Below are 21,187 nucleotides of genomic sequence, written 5' to 3'. Positions count from 1 at the left end.
GATGCACACCTGTTTTGGCGCTTGACGATAGTTTATCTTATCAATAATCGATAGCTGAAGCTGGTGTTTTCGTGTAGTTTGATTGAGTAGGTTGGCAGCTCTTAAATTCAAATTCCAGCTGTTGTGTTTAATGTGTGTATGTATTTTAATCAATATGAACAGTTTTCGGGGTCAAATTACGATTAGCAAATATGCAAATTAATATAATGCAAAAGTCTAGTATATTAGTTACTAATGTTAAATGCAAATGTGAGCAGCGCTCACGATCAGTGCCATTGCACAATGTGCGTGACGGTAGCTTATTCAATTTATAATCGATAGTTCTAACAGCAGTTGTTTCGATTCGACAAGTTGGCAGCTCTTAAATTAAAGTACCAGTTACATTATCGGTTAACTATTTCAACTAATTATGCTGCAATTAATGAATGTATTTTTAAGAATATAAAAGTATTTAATAATACATTTTGCTTAGGAAATTATGTAATGTTGTGCAATTCCAAAAAGGTTTCTAATAGCAAAATAAATGAACCATAAGCTGGGAACGTTGCTCGCTCATTGAACCAACTCCCAGCAATATTCGATATACAATATACGATTAAACTTTCATAAACAGTGACCGGCATAATTTTGGGCTACAAATTGCATTAATTGAGAAGTCGTTTCTCCTTCGTTTTTTTTGAGCAAGTAAAGTTTGAGTTGACACTGACAGCATCATCCTTTTGAAAATTAAATATATTTTTACATAATGCAACCCCAAATAGGGCTTCACTGAGAGCGACGACGACGACGACGACGCCAAGCTGAGTTTTGTTTCTTGTTGGAGGAGTTTGGGAAAATGGAGAAACGCGTCACAATTTTGATGCCGAATGGTCGGCGACAGAATGTCGGAGTTAAGCCCGACATGACACTGCTGGAGATACTGGAGACGGCGAGCGGCAAGCATGGCTTCGACAGCGACGAACATTGCTTGAAATTCCACAACAAGGAGCTCAGTTTGACGCAACAATTCCGCTTTAGCGGACTGCCCAACAATTGTGTGCTGGAAATGGAGACGACGGAGAAACGACGCACTCTGAGCAACGTTCTCGTCTGCATCCAGTTGACGGACGGTACACGCAAACAGGGTGAATTTACACCCGGCAGCAGCGTTTGGCATGTGGTGCAACAATTGTGTTCGGAACAGATTGAGGCTTATGCAAGTCCCATTATCATCTATATGCGCAGCGAGGTGGTGGGTGTGGAGCGTATGCAGCAGACGACACTCAAATCGCTGGGCATCATCGAGGGACGCGCCATTATGCGACTGGTCGACAAGAAGCCGGAGGAGCTGAAGACTCAGGCCAATGTTTATAAGCCACCTTCAGAGGCGAAGTCGAAGGCAGCTGATGCTGACGATCAGCCCAGCACTTCACGCTCGGCCATAGGTGGTGCTGGTGGTGGTGGCTTTGCCCTCACTAATGATATGTTGAAATCGCTGAAGCGTTCAGCGCCCGCCGAGAAATCATCAGGAGAGAAAACAGATGCTGCAGTTGAGGCAGAGAAAAGCGCTGAAGCCGAGCAGCCCAAATATGATTGGGGCAGCAGTTCAGGTTACACGCTGCATAAGTCCAAAAAGGATGATCAAAACGAGGACGACGACGATGAGGATGAGGAGGAAAACGCTGGGCGACCACCACCAGTGGTCAATATAATTGGACCACGAAATGCCATACTCTTTTCGTTGGATGCCGCCAATCGGCACAATGATGATTTGCCCGATTCATTTTTCGATTTGACCGTCAACGATTTGAAGATGGTGTTGCGGGACTTAAAGCGCACCGCATCCGGGACCGAGGATGCCCCGCTGCTCACAGCGAATTTGCGTGAATTGAATCGCCAGACGGCGATGCTGGCCAAACTGAATCAGTACAAGGATTGTGTGCTGCGTATACAATTCCCTGATCGCAATGTGCTCCAGGGAATTTTCAAGCCGCATGAATTCCTTGCCAAGGTGGAGGAATTTGTGCGTGGCTTTCTTGCCACGCCCAGCGAAGAGTTTCAATTGTTCACCATTCCGCCGAAGAAGGTGTTGCCGCCTACAGAAACACTGCTGGAGCTGAATTGTGTTCCAAATGCTGTTTTACATTTTGCATTTGTGGAGGATCGTCTGAATGCGGAGACGAATTGTTTCCTGCAGGACAAATACCTGACACAGCTGACCTCGGAGGAGGGCGCTCTGTTTGCGGTGCAAAAGTATCGCATCCACAAAGCCAGCGTCAGTTCCAGTTAGTCTACTTGTCGTCTGAGTTAGAACGCCCTTAAGCGAACATTTTGCGTGATATTAAACAGATTCGCTTATTATACAAACTGAAAAATTGTTGCATTGTTTGTTTGACTCTGCTTTGAAAAAAAATCGATTTGGTTGGCACCTAAAAAGGTAGGAAAATATTTTGTCTAACGAGCCTGACAGGGTTTGATAATCGTCCATTTAGTTTAGCACTTCAAAAGATAAACACATCGACTTAAAGATAATTCACTTTATTTAAATATCCAAATTTAATTAAAATCTTTGGATTAATGCGTCTGACAGTGTTTGATAAACATCTGAACTTGGTCAAAACTACATTTAGTTAGCACTTAAAACAATAGGAAATTGAATTTATAGATATTTCGACTGTGTTTCAGTTTTCTCACCAGAGATTCACTTGACAGTGTTTGATAATGGACTTTTGTAAAATGCGGAAAAAATATGTCTAATTTCCAGGGTGTCTATGTAGAATTCTTATACTAGCTTTTTGTTAATTAGATTATTATACCAACATTTTAGATAGTTCATTATATTCATATAATTTAATTGGAAAAAACTACAACATTTATTGCGAGAATTGAGTGGACTCAGAAAAACTAAAACATACCATTTAATTTGCAGTAGAAAGAAGGAGAAAAAAGAATTGGCGAAACACAGAACAAATTTAAATAGACCACGAGAACTATTTAATTATTTTCAGCAGCTAAATACTGTTATTTTTTTAATTATATTGAATAGTAATTACATTTATTTTGGTGTCTTCTTCATAAGCACATAATTTCTTGTCAGATATAAAAAAGTACACAAATTAATAACAGTCAATCGTCTTATCAGTTGAAGTTTTTTCAAATGTGGCCAGTGTTGCAAAGTGTTGCAGTGTCACACATGACCATATGTGAGAGAGAACAAAACAGAGAGATAGACAGAGAGAGAGAGAGAGAGAGAGAGACATGCGCATGCGCAAAGTCGTCGCTTTCGAAACCGAGGCAAAAGACCAAAGAGGCCAACTTGAGCTTGGCTTGGCTCGGCTTGGTGGATTTTGGGCTTTGAGTATGTGTTTGCCTGGTTAGCCACAAGCCACAAGCCACAACAATTTCTGATTCATATTCATAGAGTTTTCAGTTTTCAGTCTTTGCTCAGCCGTTGAAGTGACAAGTTTTATTCGCGCTTTATCAGTTTCTCAGTTTCGCTCGAGACACGATTTTGAATCGGATTCGTATGCGGTAAATGCGATATTCGAGACGCGAGACTCGATACTCAATTACAAACACCCATGATATATATATATATATACATGAAATATATATATATATATATATATGTACAAAACGATCGCTATTCACATTTGTGTATTTATGTATTGAAAACAACAAATAAAAAAGAATGCGTGCCAATGTGAAAAAGTGAAATACATTTAACGTCTATATCGGGGCTAGACGTGTGTGTGTGCGAGGCCAATAGTTTAATAACTATTTATTGAATTGTGATCAAAAGGCGAAAAGTGTGAATTTGTTAATGTTTGTAGAGCAAACAGCAATAATTGTGCTTATTTAAATTAAACCGAGCCAAATTTAATAACAAAAACACAGCCAGAGTCAAATATGAAGTACAAGCGAATCGCAAACAACTTTTACCTATGATTTTTATCTTTACGAGTTTTAAGCGCACGTTGTTTGCTTTACGTCCGGACGTGCTGACATCTATTTTTTTGTTTAATTTTTTGGGGGGGCGTGGCAAGTTAAATTATGGCGCGAGCGCCAAGAAACTGAAAACCGAAACCGAAACCGAACCAAACCGATTGGAAAGTGTTCGCCCGTTACGCTTAAGAAAACGCTGCATAGCTATTTACAAGAGGCATTTAACAAAAATATTACTGCAAACAAACATGGCCGTATATTATTTATTGGTTTTTCAAATTTTAATATCGATGGGAAATGCCAAAAAAAAAAGATTCAGCCCACACGGCTTGGTAGTTGTCGTCGTTGTCGATCTTTAGATGGGCATCTTCACTTTTACTTTAAAACTGAAAGAGAGAGTGTTTTTGTTTGAGTCCAGCTCATTTGCGTTTCTGCGTTTTTTTTTTTTTTTACCGGTTTTTCATTTTACGCGCATTTCTTGGCGAACAGCAATTGCTGGGCATATATTTATTTTTTGGTTATTTGGGTAAGCCCAACATTATAGCGCATATAATTGTAATAGCTTCATTAAATTTAATTAAAGGCAACTACTTCCGAGTCAGAGTGCCTCATCTCCGCCGGCACGAGTACTGCATAAAGTTTTTTTTTGTATATTTTAATTTTTTTTTTTATTTTTATAATACGCGTGCCTAAATCCCATCTTAATAAACGTTTATTTTCCACATTTCCAAAGCAGATAAATGAAAAAAAAAATTGTTTCTGTGCGTGTGTTTTTGTTGTTCAACAAGGAAATTGGTAGCCAAAAGTTATACGAAGCTAACAAAGCTAACAAAACGAACTAAACTAAAGAAATACGACGCTTCAAATCCGAATTACAAGTAATCAAAATAATCAACATAAAGCGCTGTAAAAAGTGGAAACAATGAATTTTTTCGTTATTGGATTCCTCATCATGCAGGCGGCAAGTGAGTAAAATGCATTTGCTCTCGCGTTTTGTTTTTGACAAAGCTTTTCGTGTCGGTGGAGTTTAACACCATAATTAATGGGTATTTTGTTTGTGTATATAAATATATATAATATGAAAACATTATTAATATTATATATTAACGGCGATTTCTACTTTCAAAGAAACACATTTTTTGGGCATTATTAAACTATTCACACCTAGGTTAATTTATATTAAATACAAATAAATATTTTGGGAATTATAAAATATAGTATATGATTCATAAAATGCCGAGTTTGTTGCATTTTATACTTAACCATACGTAAACTTACAAATATTTGTATAACCTTGCAGAAAATAACCCATTGAAGAAAACATTTTCGAACCCACAAAATGTATATACTCTAGAGTCATCTCTCCATATCCATCTTTACTAATAGGCACTAATACTGTTCGAAAGCTCACTTGATGAATCTTGGAATATATCCTAGGATAACTTTTTCTTTTGTGTTTGAACTCTGTTTATAATTTAAATATGTATTTAGCTGTTTGCAAATTAAGCGCTTTTAAATGATTCATAATTAATGCATTGATGTTATTGATTTATATTATTCTATTTTTCTTCTTCAATTAATAATGAATGAATGCATTTTTTGCAATGCTAATGACTCAGTTAAAAGCAGTTGACCTGCCACATACTTTTCTTTTATTTTTTAAAATATTTCTTTTGCATTAATAATGCATAAAAAAAATGGTTAAATTTGTTTGCATTGAAAATGACTCACATAAAAACACTTGAGCTGCAACCAACTAAACACAACTGATTTTTTAAGCTTTCCGCGTTTTTCTCAGTGTGATAATGCAGATTATCACAAAATTGCTTTCTTTAAGTATTTAGCTTTGAAATCAAGTTTGTGTCTTAAGTCTTTCGTTTTTTGGCTGGCTTGTCACGCATGAAATTAGTTATTAAACAGCTTACAGAGCAATTCGGTTATTAACCCCAAAAAAAATTCTTTTGCATCACATTTGAGTGACGTACACACATTAAGCAGACGACCGGCTGAAAAACAGCTATTAGTTGGTATACATATGTACATACATGTATATATATATATATATATATGTATTTGGTTTGTAATACAACTGGTTATGCATACTATGTTGACTGAATTAAAGTGCTTTGCATTTGGGTTGAATTTAAATTGAGATGAGCTTCACATTAAGTTCAAGTCACCTGAGCGATATGCAGTTTGCCCACCTGTGTTTACAAAAGCGCGCCAAAACACAGCTCAAAGCAACAGCAACAACAACAATAACAATGAAAACAAACAAAACAACATACAACAATTGGCTTCTGTTATGAGCACATCCAACCAATTATTTAGCTAAAGCTCACTTTAAAACTCGCCTATTGCCGTTTTTCGATAGTTTCTAGCTTGTATATACCCTGTGCCAAAATAAAAATCAATGGGTTGTATGCTTATTAGGACAGTCAGAAAGCAGCCTGAAATTTTGGAGATAAGCGTAGCTTACCTTATTATTCCGAAAGTATATTTCTATATTTTTTAAATATAATGCCGATTTTCTGAATATTATGATTATTATTATTATGAAATTATGAATTTTGAATTATAAAAAGTACTCTTAAATTGCATAACTATCTTTAACGACAAAGTGATTGTTAAAGATCTCTACAAGCAAAGTGAAATCAGAAAGAAATGGTTTTGGCACACCTTGCTTTAAACTTCAATTGAATAAAAATTATATTGAGTTGAGGAAACATTGCTCAATAAGACTCATATTTATAAAAAAAAAAAAAAACTTGTGTGACGAGACAACTATATTCGAAACATATATAGTTCCCTCAAAGTGGACAGATTGTTAATTTACCTGAAGATGTCACCGCCACCGATCTATGCAAATTTGGGCAGCAGTGCTCGCAGCTTACTAAATTGGCGCTATCATTCAGGTCTGTGGCAACTGGACTGCAGCACGATGACAAATTCGGGCATGGAATTCCTAACAACTGGCTTTGCCAATCAGGATGCCAGCAAGGTGTTTGGCTCTTTCCAGAACAAGCTAAATATCTATAATTATGGGATTACACTCACCAAAGGGTGGAATACCGATAATCAGCTCTTTGGCGAGATCAAACAACGTAACAATATAGTTGAGGGATTAATGCTCAAATTGGAGGGTCGTCTACAGCCCTCAACTGGCAGCAAGGATGGAGCTTTTTCAGCTGGTTATGAGGGCAATGATCATACCATATTGGGCAAAATAGAGATTAAGAATAATCCCGTGTTGAGCCTGTCGCTGGTGTTGCGTGATAATGAATTTCTGGGCGGTGTTGCTTGCGACTATGATTTAAGTGCTGACGGCGGGGGAATGTCTTTGAAAGGGGCTTTGGGCTGGTCGGATGCTTTAACATCGCTCCACGTCGAACTGCTAAATAATGAGAGCCTTTTATTCTCACTTTTTCACAAGTTTAACCACCGATTTTTCACCGCCATTCAGATCGATAATGTATCTGAAGGGCGCCATCTGAATATGGACTTGGGCATGACCTATCAGTTGTCAGGTAATGCCTTGATCCGTGCCAAGATCAATAATAAAAACGAAATTGGTTTAGGCTACGAGAATCAACTGCGACCGGGTATAACCTGGTCCATTTCGAGCATACTCGATGGAAAGAATCTCAATGATGGCAATCACAAGTTTGGCGTTGGTTTATCCTTGGCGTGTTAATAAAGTAATGTTGTACCAAGTCCAAGCACAACTAGCTGACTACAGATCTACGATTTCAATATATAGAAGTACTATATAATTATACCCAAAAGTCTGGCGATTATTTTTCTGAGTGCAATAAAAACTGCTATTCTACAGACTTTGCACTGGGGTATTTTGGTTAGCAGTACAAACTCAGCCTACAGCCCTGCTAGTTACAGGGTATTTCCAATGAGTTGACTTTCGATTCTGTTCGATTTTTGCATTGTCTTTCGCTTTGCAGTCTTTTGTTTGGCACTCGCGTTTAACCCGATTACTTTTTGGCTAGCTTCTTTGGGTTTTGAGGTATGGCTAAAACATTAGTTTTTTTTTTTTTTCTTTTGGTTTGGTTTCTCAATGCAAACGAGCTTCAGCATTTAAAACCTTGCTAATGTAAATGAAAAAAAACAAGTCTTGGTATCTGTTGGATGACTGGCAATAAAATAGAAAATAATAAACATAAAACGTTTTGTTCTTTATGATTGATTAATGAGCCGATGAAAATTATAGATGGAATACGGATGCTGGACTGTGGACTGTGGACTGCTCTTAAGTATCTCATTAAGCATTGAGCATAGATGTAGTTCTAGAGAAGTTAGCGATATCTTTATTCATGGCCGCATTTGACAGGTGTTACGATTCGATATATTGATTTGCTTGGCCATAGCACATATATGAATCAATTCGCATGCAAATTAAAATACGAATTAGATTTGTACAACCTTCGCACTGCAATTTAGTCTAAGCAACTTGGCCAAAATACAACAAATTTGAATTTTTCAGGTGCAAAATCTTGGCTATTGCCTTTGACATTGAGAGTGACATGAGTGTTATGGACATAGATTCTTCAGCTGAGGCTCAAGAAACACACACCCAATCAACATCAAATCGGTCAAGTTCAGCGGTTTTCAAGATGGACAAGTAGAGCAGCAGATGACGGTGTTAATTGCCAGTTTCGGTTGTGTTCGATATAAATAGCAGAAGCGTCGACAAATCTGCATAAGCCACACACGCTTCATTTGCATTTTTTGTATTTGGTCTCTGCTCTGCTCATAAGTTTTGATCCGCTTTGGCATGGAATGCGTAGATTGCAGCAGCTTGTCATCTTTTTGGCTGAATCATGCCGGCTGGAAAGCAAGCCAATGGCATGCCCAGATTTTGCAATCTCTCTCTCTGCATTACACTCAGAAAAAGAGTAGCACTGGAATAGCGAAAATCGACCTACTTTTGGCGCTTAAGATGGATGAACTAATTATTCAGAAACTATATTTGTGAAAGACAAGTTTGTCTTTTTGCAAAAGATTTTTCTTAAATTTTGGAAAAATATGTTTAATTTCCAGGAGATTCTTAATTTTTATGTTTTCTTCTCATTTCTACTACATACATTAAAAAAACGTTCTAGCATTAACTTTTTTGTTAATAAACAATAAACAATCTTACAGACTTCAAATACACAAACATTTTAGGTAATCTATTCGTTTGTAATATTTAGCATATATATATAGATATATATATATATATATATATATATAATTATTCGTAAAGACCAGTAATTTTTAGTAGTTGTTTGGGTCATTTTCTAAACGTCAGCTCAATTTATTTTGCCGAGTGTAGGGCGGTACTTGGTTGTGTTGTGTGGTCTAATGGTCAATGATGCTGTGATGTCTCTATAAAAATCCAAGCAGGCAGTCAGGTCAGTCTGATACAGTGATTCATCAATTTGAAGCCAATCGGTTTTTGTGGTCGAGATGCGTCTTAAGTTTAAGCTTCGGCTGTTTCCCTTTTCTTTTATTATTTTTGTTTTTTTTTTTTGCTTTGTCAGTCTTTTGTTTTGTAGTCAATGACGCAGCGCTTTGGAATCGCTTCTCTCTCTCTCTCTCTCTTTCACATTATTGAGCTCTCATATTTTATATAACCCACATTTTTGGCAGACTGCTTTATGCAACTTCTTGATAAAAATAAAAGAAATAATAAAAAAGGGCTAACAGCACTTGTTGCTTTTGTTATTGAAGTTGTTGCCACTTAAGGCAGACCCAAAACGCCGTGTTAAAGCCACCAATAATGCCCCTTGTCACAGAAAACATTCAAAACGTTAATTGCCGCAGACTTTCAAATAGCAATTAGCAGACAGGTTCTTTTTTCCCTTGATGCAAACTCCAGCAAGTTTGCAACAGAGGTCCAAAAACAAAATAAATGCCAGAAAAAAAGTAACTGCAAAATTGCATTGTCATATTGATGGATTTGAGAGGGAAACTATATAAAAAACAGCAGTTAAGTGAGTAATAAGTGAGCAACAAGTGAAAGGCGCAATGCTTGGGCCAGGCAATTAAGAAAATTGTCCTTCAGGTACACTCCCCGCCACATAAATAAGACACCCCTTAAATTTAGTATCCACTGCCGCCAAACCCAGCAGAGATTTAATGTTTGTTTCTAATAAAGTTTACGAACGAAAGCCATTAAAATGCGGGGCTTAGATATAAAAAAAAATAAACTCTGATTTTTTTAATGACATTTAAGAAACTTTTTAGAAAACTCTGATTATTTTTATTATTTTCTTATTTTTAAAGCAATTATTATTTAAATATAATTTAATTGGAGTATTTTAGCTTAAAAAAAACACACAATGTTTTCTTATAGTGACATTTAAGAAATAAGCTAAATGAAGTAAGTTTAGCGTAACACAAAGAAAAATCTTCAAGCATTCCAAATAATTTAGTATATTCGAGCTTTAAATTGTGTGTAATAAATATTGTCAAATATAGTTTTCCTAATTCGTAAGCTGTATTTAAGGTCGTGCATTGCCGCTTATAGTTTTCCCAAACCATAAATTGTATTTATACTTTTACTTAATGTTTTGATTACGGAATTGCACTTGTAATTCTTGGCAAATTCGCAGTGACCCAAAACACAAATACGTAATTCGCTGCCAAGCAGCGCACTTTTTGTTAACAATTAACAATAAATTTAAACATAATTATCGCATCTTCACAGCCAGCATCAGCATGCCAGACCCACAAGCGGAGCACAACCGCAGTTAACAATACAACTAGTCCGCATACAAATACCTATATACATAAATACCTACATATATAAATACCTACATAACGAGCTGTGTGTCTGTGTGTGTATGTGTGTGTGTCTGCCACAAGTTACTATTACTACTCTTGTGTGTGTGTATGTTTTTGTAGGCTGGCGGCTACTTTGGCTCGCTCACGCAACCCGCTCGCTCACGTAAGACCTTCAAAGGTCACGCATGCCGACTCCAACTCCAACTCAAATTTCAACTCCAACCCAGACTTTGAGCTCCAGCTACGTCAGCTTGAGCTGTAGACTCATTTGTTCACCCGGCGCTGCATCGCTTCTGGGCGTCTTTGTTACCTTTTGTTATTGTTGCGAAGCATTTTTTATTGCCCTAACACGAGCGTTGTGCATATTAGTTATAGAGATTGGATTAAAGATCCATAATTAACAATGAAAGATAAACTACAAAAATGTTGAATGACATTATTTGTGCTCCCCAAACTAAGCCGATATTCATGCTGCAGTTAAAATGAACCATAATTATTAAATGTAAAATGTTGAATCAAAATACTAATGATAATTTTAAATAAAAATTATGTTATGTTTGCTTGTTTTGCAAAGTGTATTTGACTCTGGTTAAGAATGTTGCCAGGAATTAGTAAACTATATATTTAAAATATAGATAAATTCTGATGAAATTTTTGTTTTTCAAATTGTATTAAGCATTGTACTCCCCAAACTAATTTGATTTTATTCCTGAATATTTTATTTATTTTATGTCAAATTCATAAAGTTAACTTATGTTAAAGACTGGATTTTCAAGCTGATTATATTTTTTGGTTGACATATTTTTGGTTTATACAAAATTAAGTTTTTCTAGCAATTGCTTTGCATTTTCTATAAAAAATGTTTATCTTATTCTTATTTTTGAATAACAACAGCAGTGTTTGTCATGGTTTGACCATTATTATTCTTTTCTTTCTGCTTAAGTATAATCTTCAACAAAGGTCTTTGGATTTCCATCAACTGGAAAGGCTTTTAAGATTTAAGGCCATTTAATAACATTTAAGTTGTTTTCTTACTCTCAAACATCTTAATTATAAATAAGCCTCTGTTTTTTGATTTTATAAAATTAAATAAAACATTTGTGGTATCACAGTAAAGTTGATTAAAGTCATGTCAGAGCATCTAAGATTCGTCATACTAAAAACAATTATTTGAACTTCTCCTTTGTGGTTGTTTCTTGCCCATATGCCACACACACAGAAGGAGACAAGTAAGCACATGCAACAAATGGTCGCTCAAATTGCAATTTAATTCGAAACTTTTTGTTAGATCTCGAAGTGGCCAAAACATTTTGTTTTTGGGTGTTTTGTTTTTGTTCGGGCCATATCACTCACTGTCAAGACCATCATTCAATTAACATAATTAACTGACAAAACGAATTAGCATGCAGATTGGCAGCCAACCAAAAACTCTGCGATGTGTTTGTTATTATGGTATTGTGTTTTTTTGGGGCTAGTTTCTAATTTGGCACTTGTCCATCTCTTGAAAATGTGGCTCACTCGAACAACTAAACTTTTGAAGGTCAACTTTGCAGCATTATCTTCTAGTTACGCTCAAGATCCCAGCGCAATATTGTTAAAGACTTTTCCTACAAAAGCCAGCGAATGGATTCTGTTGTGGGAAATTGGAACCTTAGTGTAAACCAAAGAGCGAGGTCAAATATTTTGTATTGATATTCAGATGGCTGCGAAAGCGAAAGGAATTCTCAAAATCTATGTATGGTAGATTAAATCGTTTATTTCAATCTCAAAGTTGTTTCCTTTTATAGTGCTTAACACCTTAGTCGTATCTATTTTCTGGCCGATGGAATGCAGTGGTTTTTAAACAATGCTCAGCGGCTTGACAATGAACATAAAAACGCAGGCACACAATGCAAACTGAAACTGAGCATTTAGATACATTTATAGATATAAATGTATAAAAGATACCATAAAAGAGCGCCGCTCAAAAGGGAAAAAAAACTGAGGTTAAGGCCTGCAGAGACACTTACCACAAAAATTTAACGCTGTGAACCCAGATGCTCATCTGTTGGGCCCATAATTTATACACAATATTTGCATTTATCATTAAATTCAATTAATGCCAAAGCAACAAAAAGAAGAAAAAAAAAGACATTCCGCAAAGGCGGCCGCAATTAATATCAATGTTTGCTGTTGCTATTTGATAGTTTTTTTTTTGTTGACCCACTTTCGCGGCGAGGTGCTAACTGGATGGGCTAACTGGCTGGGAGAAGGTTGCTGGCTGGTGAAAATTGCACAGGCTGAAACGGAAAGTAACTAAGCCAAGTTAGTTGCTAGCTGTGGCCGGTCAATGGCAAATGCACTCAAAGAAAACATTGCCCTGAATTTTAGAAATTCACCAAGGGTTTCTCAGCCTGTTATTCAGTAAGTACATTTGTAAAAGGTTGTGATTTTGTAAAAAGGATAGCGCGCATTTTATATTCATTCGTAGTGATTCATGATGCATTTCTAATTTTACGAAAAAAGCTTTTTAATATTTGAAAATTATTTCTAATAACAGGATAAGCTTTCTAGTTTTCAAGACGATTTTCATTTAAGGGTCAGTTTCTAAATTTTGCTGAGTGTGGATAGATGGATGGCTGACTGGTTAGCCGGCAATATACCAACTGCATATTTATGGCTCATTATTTGTTCAGTTTCAGTTTCAATTTCTATTTGTCATAGGCAAGCAGCCAAGCAAGCAACCAATTCATAAAGACGCCGCACGGGTCTCGAGATGATGACGGGTGAAAGCTGTCTGTGACTAACTGAGTTGACGTTTCACGCTGTTGTTGTAATAGTTGTTGTTTATACAGTTGTTGTTATTGTTTTTGTAGTTAGTTTAGTTGTTGTCTTTGGCATTGCGCCGGTCAATTAGCCGGCTATTGCTCTGCCCCACTGTAAACAGTTTCAAGCACTGCACAATTTTGATTTTCAGTTTTTCTTTCGCTATTTGTTTTTCTTTTTTTCATTTCTTTTTCTTTAATTGTTCTGCCTGAACTCATCAGCATTTTGCTTTGCCAATTTCACCCCAAAACTCAATCTATTTTAATGTCTTTATTAACTAGTCCGTTGACGTTTTATTTTGTTTTTGTCATTTTTTCTAACCATTTCGGGGCGTAATTAAAATTTCTGCTCGCTTCAAAATAAAACCCACGCGGCGCATACGTAATGCAGATTTATATATTTTTTATTTAGATTTTCCTGTTGCCATAATTTGGGTAAAAGTGCAATTATGTTAGTCTTAATTAAAGTGAAGCGATTAAAATATTTCAACTGACTTTGATAAATGAAAGTTTTTGGTCTATAATGACAATACAAATGTTTAAGCAACCAATTTGAAAGAAATATTTTTTAAATGCATTTCAATGGACAACATATCACAGATATTTTTGAAAAAATTTCAAAGTTTTAATAATTGTTTTTATGTATTGTATTTTATGTATTTAGTACATATACATTTTAGCAAATTATTTATCGATTCCATCTATTTTATCTAGTTGTCAATCTAGCACATTTAAGAAGGAAAACAAAGTTCAAGTTCTAGGTGCAGTTTAAAGTGGCGAATACATGTCAAGTTTCAATCGAATATCGTTAGTTAGTTGTGCTAAGTGAGGTTTACAAATATGTTAAGTAATTGCACTCGAAGCATTCACTTGATTTGCACAGATTTCTTAATTGGTTTGACTTTGAAAATAAACCACTTTTTATAACCACTTATAGTAGAATTAAAAAATATATATGTATTCTTGAGCCATATCAATTTTAAAGAGTAGTTGTCTTGTCTAAATACCATAATATCTGTGTCTTAAATATATATTCAAATCATTCTTTATCCCTGAATAAAGTTAAAGTGAGAGAATGCGTATAATAAATCTGTGCTAAAGATTTGAAGGTAGAAGAAATCATCTCCGACCGCATAAAATATATTTATCCCTAATCAGCATCCATAGCCGAGTTGATTTAGCCATATCCCTCTCTGTCTGTATAAATAAGCCCATCTTAGAGATAATACGAGCTAGAGACTTCCTATTTTGAATGTAAGTTCTCGTGTCTCATAGGCAGATTAAATGTATTTCATTTTTTTCGATAACTGCTTACGTTTCGCGAATATCGATTCAAATCGATTTTTGATGGTAATAAAAGATACAATTGTTAGAATATACTCAATTGCTGTGTAATATACTCTGGCATATTATACATCAACCTAAATGAAGATTGGCTGAGAAATGCTGATTTCGTTAACCCAAACAAATTGTTATATTGAGCGAACTACCTTTAGACTACAATATATTTAATAGTTGTGTTCAAGGTAGCTGTGAGCACTCTCGACTGGAGTATTCTAACTTGTTTTGTGTTTAGCGAATTGAATTCTAGAAATAATCCATGTTAGAAGATGTTAATGATAATGTTGCCTTGCCATGTTCACTTCTCATTTGTTGGGAATTCAACCATTAATGACACCTAACTATGTTTCCAGTAACCCCAACTGAACCGCAAATACTCGTTAATCTAAATGAAAACGACAAAAATTGGCCCTCGCCTGTGGCAAAGTTCGCATTTTTGTTGTTAAAACACGCTCCATTTTCCTTGAACCAACGAGCAGCTTAAGTTTTAGCTTTTAGCACAGACGACCATTAATTGGTCAGTGGCAACAAGCCACATCTGTTAACCACATTTGATATCGATGCTCTGGCAAACAGTTTAAACTTGAAGTGCGCATTTGGCTCAATGGGCTCAATTATTATGTGCACTCAGAAAAATCACAAACATTTTAGAAATTCGCAATGGCTTTCTAAAAACCTTTCATTTCTTAGTTTCTGGTGGTTTTTTTCTTCTAAAATTTCGATGAGTGAACAACAGAAGAATTTTTACTTTCGATTTTTTGTTACTTACATTAATTAATTAATAATTGAGAATTCACAAATACAAATATTATTCGTTGTTATTAAATCTTATTGAAATAATTGCTAATAAGTTGATTTGGGTAATTTTTTAATTTTCAGAGTGTACTTTAGGTTAGAAAGACAATCATATATATCCATAATTTCTGTAGGCACTTTCCAGCCCAGAGTAGGAAAAGACAAATATTATTGGGGTTTCAATTTTTCTGAGACATATCACAAGATATCTGATATGGCTTTATGGATGGGGCATATTGTCTGCCAATTATGTGTTATGCGTTATGTTATCTTTGGTATTTTGTAAGAATCCATTTGAGGCTCGTTTCATGTGCCACTTGACACGCTAACAATTTAATTTGAACTCAAGACTTAAGCTGCAATTTAGGTTCACTTTGTTGCACTGCGTTAGTTTTGGGTCGTCGTCGTTGATCTTTATGGCTTATTGTTGTCGCTTGAAATATATTGGCTAACAAACTGGCACACTTTAACTGCCTGCTTATATATATTTAAGTTATTTTAAGTGCTGACTTGTCATATTTTACGTTAAACTGTCAAAATGTCAAAATGAGTACAAGTCGGTCCATCAGGAAGTTTTCTCAAATATTTATGGTTGCAGCACTTAAAAATTGTAGTTCTTTTTTTATTTGGGTGGGGCTGTTAATTATTATCTTTAGCTAAAGAGCATGCCAGCAATGTTGCCCTCTGGCATTTGATCTTTGTTAATAGATACAAATAATAAGGGTTTCCGGCTTAGACTGCCACTTAAAAGACTTTTGTTCAAGTTGACACCTTGATATGGTTATAGCTGTGGCTGTCTTTGATAGCAGAGACACATCAATCAAATTTTTAGCCTACGCCTTTTGAATTTAATGCGGGCCATCTTTTTTTATTACTATTATTTCGTTGTTTATTTGTTTATTTGTTAAAAAGGTTTTTTTTTTGCCAAAAACTGTGCCACGGACAGTCACGGCTATGGCGAGATCTTTATAATTGGATTGCAATGTTGGGCCCAACCCTAAACAACCCACTCAGAAGCACAAACACGATTTCCGAGCCTGTTTCCATTGTCTAAGTGTGTGTTTGGTAAATGTTTTCGAAATGCTAATTCCCACATAACACACACTAAAACTAACACTAACACTTCTACTACAACTATAACTACTACTACAAATATTAACTTATCAATGTCAATGTTTTGAGTACTAAATTAATATTGTAACCTTTTGTATTATATTGAAGAAGTTTCCTATTGTGTGTATGCGTTTTCTATTTATTTATAGGATTGGCTTGCGGGACGTGCGTTTTTATGTCCGAATATGGTTTCACACTCGATTGTAACTTCAAAAAATCTGGACTGTTTCGTGTACGAAATTTGGGTGGCGTCAAGGCGCATTTCGGTTTAGGTAAATCCAACATATCAACGAATCTATAACACATCCCTCACTCCCTTTCCCCTCCCCATCCCACCTCATCTGTTCTATTTAGTTAAACTCTAACTTATAACCTTAATCATAAATTGTACATACAAAACGATAAAGTGTATATAGTTTTAACTTAAATGTTAATCAAGCAGATGACCACAATAAAGAGAAAAAATCCGCCGCATTTAAAGCCATCATCCATGCCAATGATTAATGCCAATGCCAATGCCAATGCTAATGTTGATAGCAATATCCAGTTTAGAGTGGATCAAACAGAGAGACAAAGACACGGTTCAATATCCGTAGCAATAGCATTGACCATTGGCTATTTATTTGTAACCCTAATTCACATTTTTATCTGTACATACAAGAAGAACAAAGGCAGACTAAAATAAAACAAAAAGCGATTAATTATCAACGATTTGATTGATGAAGTCGTTGTCTTCATGAGTAACCCTATCCATAATGGTGCCACATTAACAACATTTGCTTCCAGGTCTCAGTGTGGGCGATGAACTCGGCTTCAAGGAGTCGTTGAGCATTGTGGAGAGCGATCGACGACGTGCAATTAACTATCGGAATGGACCGCCAGAGCTGGTGGGCGTGTTGCCCTCCTCGCGACAGAAAGAAGTGAGTGTTACACTCAGAAAAAATACACTGTTCTCAATTCAAGAACAACTGGAGTTGAACTTCCAAATATAGTTAGTTTTGTTCATATTCTAAAGGAAATAAAAATTTAATTTAATTTTTATGAAAATTTATTTTTATTCCATTCTCATTTTGGGATTCAAGCGGAAAAGTCTTGTTTATCCTGTATTTTTTATTAATGTTTCCTACACTAATTTATTTATTTAATGTCTAAGAACAGCCCAAAATTTTAAAATTAAAGTAACTAATAAAATGATATACATTTAAATGTGAATAATAGTATTTAGATTTAAAAGTATCTTCAGTCCCAATAAGCCTCCTATTTTCACAGAAGGAGGTCAGTTTTAATAAGCGACTCTTACACGGCGAGAAAATACGCTGTTCTAAATTAATATAGACAGGCATAGAATACAGAAGGATTTTCGAATATTCGTAAAAATATATTCTTAAAAATCAATATTAAACAAATCAAACTTTAATGCTAATTAAAGAAAACTCTAAAATTATTTTGTATGCTACCAAAATTGATTGGAAAATACATTAGTTCTTCACTTTAAATCAAGAATTTGGGCTGATCATATAGACTTTACCAATTACTTGAAATGATAACTTAACAAGTTCTTGATATCAGAACAAATTGATGAGGAATTGATAATTTAAATGTTTGAAAGGCCGAAAAATCAAATTTAGTTTACATTTGGGAATTTTGTGATATTTCGTTTAGTATTTGTTTCGTACTTGATTTGAATACATAATTGAGTGCTCTCATTGTTTTCTGAATTTATGGGCTGCTAACTAAGACTAAATATAATTTGATTGGTAAAATTAACTAGAAGTGTTCTTCGTTTGAAAGTTTATATTTAGCTGGTCTTCAGCTGATTGACATTAATAATAAATAAATACATTGTACTTAAAAATAAATAAAAATTATTATATATATTAACTAAAGTAAAGTAGTATATTAACTAAAAGTAAACTAAATTCCACAGGCAACAGTGCAGCATGCACTACCCGAGAAGCGCATCACATCCCGTTCCTCGGGACCCGGATCCTACAATCTGCAGCTGCTGCAGCAGGCGGCCAAGGTGGCGAAGAGTCAACCACAGCCACCACAGGGCCAACTAATGACAGAGGCACGTCCGCTGCCGATGGGCGTGCCCATCTTCAAACCCATACCACAAAAGGCCGGAGGCAACAACGAGCCACAGCCAACCCCAGTTGGGGCACAGCGTCGCATAGCCGTGGATACCACACAACCCAGAGTCAGTGTCAACAACAAACTGGTGGATGGAAATGTGAAACCGGTGTGTACAAAAAAACAGATAAATTATTCACTTTTATTAACTATTATTCATTTTTATTCAGCACTCGAATCGAACATTCCATGCCGACAATCAGATGGTGGCGCAACCCAAGCAATCTCTGCCACAGGCTGTGCCCGTTTTCCAAGCGATGCCCGACTCCATTTCCCGGATTGCCAATGTAGGCAAGACGGAGTTGGTGTCGCCTCCGGCAGCGGAGCAGCGCACCCTGGGAAAACACCCAAATTATCTGCAGTTCGAGGAGCCCAAGTTTGATCTGCGGGATGTGACAGTTGAGGAGCTTGCGGCGGCAGCAAATGTTACCGTAGACACCATCAAGCATGCCATCTATGTGCGCGAACAGCAACTGAAGGCCGAGCATCGAGCCATGCTTGCATCTAAGCTGCGGGAGGAATTCATTCGGACATCCACAGTGAAGACCACAACGACGACGACGACGACAACACCAAAGCCAAATCAACTGGCTGAACACAAAGTGTCAAAGGTGATCATTTTGTTGCCTAAAGATGAAAACGTTATTAATGTCCCTTGAAATACAGCAACCCATCAAGAGTAGCTTAGCTTATTATCCGCAAAGTATACTTCTAAAAACACAATTATTTCTACAGGATTTTTGTTTTCTGAATTCCAGTTTCGATTTTTGTGAAATTTAAAAAAAAAAAAACACAATAATGAATAGATAAAGCGCATCTCTTAAGAAATGTTTTCCATATATTTAGAAAGTATTTCAGAAAATTAACAATTTTCTTTCTAGTTCTCTGACCAATTTTCTAAATTGCAATGCGATTTATCATTGAGTATAGTTTTTAAAAATGTTTTCTAAATAATATAAAACAGTTATAAGAACTAAAAAAAAAGCCTTTCGATTTTGAAGACAATTTTATTTTTTTTTTAATTCGAAATTATTAAGGTTTCTTATGCAATTTTGTAATTTCCAATTTATATAAAGTGTTATCGAAGCGTAATTTAATTTGACCCCGGACAATCTTAACATGATCTTTTTTTATTGCAGGTCATGAACGCACCCAAGGAGTACTATCCCGTGGGCTATGACAAGAACTTCGATGATAACTTCAAGTCAAAGGTCGACTTGCCGCCAACGAGTTTCTCCTGCGCGAGGCAAAAGCATTTTCCAGGTCTCTATGCCGACACCGACCTGGGCTGCATGGTGAGTTAATAATTGTAGAAAAGCCATCATGAATTATGTAATTTATTTATAATATTCTATTTTTTAGGTATTTCACGTGTGTGCTTTGACGGATGATGGAATGGTGCGCAAGTCATTCTTGTGTCCAGAGAACACGTTGTTCGATCAGACCATACTGAAGTGCAACTGGTGGTTCTATGTGGATTGCAGTGCCAGCAAGAGTGTCTACGATTCGAATATACCCATCTCGAAGAGCTATCAGCTGATGAAATCGCTCACATATTTCTCCAAGTACAACAACCAGAAGAGCGATCAGGATGGCGATAAGGATGAGAATGCCGTTGACATTGATTCGCTTAGGGAGTCCATGGAGGGTGTCTCTCGCCGCCTAGAGCAGGCCAAGAATGCCCAGGCCCAGCTCCAAGAGCTGAAGGCAGGGGAAGAGGGACAGCAGCAGCAGGTGTCCAACTAGTTTTAGTTATATAGTTGCTATCTGAGATCTAGTTTAAGTTAAGTTCATGATCGAGCGTCTCTGGTCGATTTGCCGTACATAGTCAATGTCTTGCGAAAGCCAACAACAAACAATTGTTGTCTCTGCTGCTGTTTGTCTGTTGTCTGTTGTCTCTGGCCAATCAATATATACAAAAAACACCCATAATTTCCTATGGCATTTCCTAGCTATAGTTAAGTGGATCATCTCTATATATAGTTATAGCTATATATCTATATATATATATACTTTGTAATCTAGTGCAATTGTAAGTGAATGTTGCGGTTAATATTACATATTTCATATTGCTATTTATTTATTATATTTTTCGACAAAATAAAATACTACGTGTTACTCCAATTACTTCAATTGTATCTCAAGTCACACATTGGATAAAGTGCAAATAACTAGTCGGAATAACTGGTTATGGTATTAACATCCTGCTCTATAAATTTACATTGGCTTTTTCATGTGACTGATCTAACAATATGAAAGAGCATTTGGATAAGAAAATAGCAATTCAAGGGAGCAAA

General features: G+C 35.9%; 3 protein-coding genes across 3 annotated transcripts; all 3 read left to right on the top strand.

The window, feature by feature from the left end:
- The first annotated feature begins 612 nt into the window (after positions 1–612).
- Positions 613–2,354, top strand: LOC6569802 (tether containing UBX domain for GLUT4). Its single transcript, XM_001995864.3, has 2 exons — positions 613–684; positions 762–2,354. Exon 2 carries the CDS (start codon positions 836–838, stop codon positions 2,267–2,269), a length of 1,434 nt encoding a protein of 477 aa, XP_001995900.1. The 5' UTR covers positions 613–684; positions 762–835; the 3' UTR covers positions 2,270–2,354.
- Positions 2,355–4,698: 2,344 nt separating this feature from the next.
- On the top strand, positions 4,699–20,955 carry LOC6569804. The gene is made up of 7 exons (XM_001995866.3): positions 4,699–4,889; positions 16,907–17,029; positions 17,544–17,677; positions 18,685–18,999; positions 19,061–19,501; positions 20,030–20,185; positions 20,253–20,955. The coding sequence occupies exons 1-7, from the start codon at positions 4,847–4,849 to the stop codon at positions 20,634–20,636; spliced, it is 1,596 nt and encodes a 531-aa protein (XP_001995902.2). The 5' UTR covers positions 4,699–4,846; the 3' UTR covers positions 20,637–20,955.
- Positions 6,697–7,750, top strand: LOC6569803 (voltage-dependent anion-selective channel). Its single transcript, XM_032741552.2, has 2 exons — positions 6,697–7,451; positions 7,503–7,750. Exons 1-2 carry the CDS (start codon positions 6,767–6,769, stop codon positions 7,616–7,618), a joined length of 801 nt encoding a protein of 266 aa, XP_032597443.1. The 5' UTR covers positions 6,697–6,766; the 3' UTR covers positions 7,619–7,750.
- Positions 20,956–21,187: the final 232 nt, after the last annotated feature.

The sequence above is a fragment of the Drosophila grimshawi genome, unplaced genomic scaffold (genome assembly GCF_018153295.1).
Source record: "Drosophila grimshawi isolate 15287-2541.00 unplaced genomic scaffold, ASM1815329v1 contig_311, whole genome shotgun sequence".
NCBI lineage: Eukaryota > Metazoa > Arthropoda > Insecta > Diptera > Drosophilidae > Drosophila > Drosophila grimshawi.
Note: the sequence above shows the minus strand (reverse complement) of the source record. Positions and strands in the feature narration are given on the sequence as shown.

Coding starts and splice junctions, on each gene's coding strand:
- LOC6569802 (XM_001995864.3), top strand. CDS start 836: ATGGAGAAACGCGTCACAATTTTGATGCCGAATGGTCGGCGACAGAAT.
- LOC6569804 (XM_001995866.3), top strand. CDS start 4,847: ATGAATTTTTTCGTTATTGGATTCCTCATCATGCAGGCGGCAA. Junction 17,678..18,684: donor CCTCCTCGCGACAGAAAGAA/GTGAGTGTTACA, acceptor TAAATTCCACAG/GCAACAGTGCAGCATGCACT. Junction 20,186..20,252: donor ACACCGACCTGGGCTGCATG/GTGAGTTAATAA, acceptor TCTATTTTTTAG/GTATTTCACGTGTGTGCTTT.
- LOC6569803 (XM_032741552.2), top strand. CDS start 6,767: ATGTCACCGCCACCGATCTATGCAAATTTGGGCAGCAGTGCTCGCAGC. Junction 7,452..7,502: donor CATGACCTATCAGTTGTCAG/GTAATGCCTTGA, acceptor AAATTGGTTTAG/GCTACGAGAATCAACTGCGA.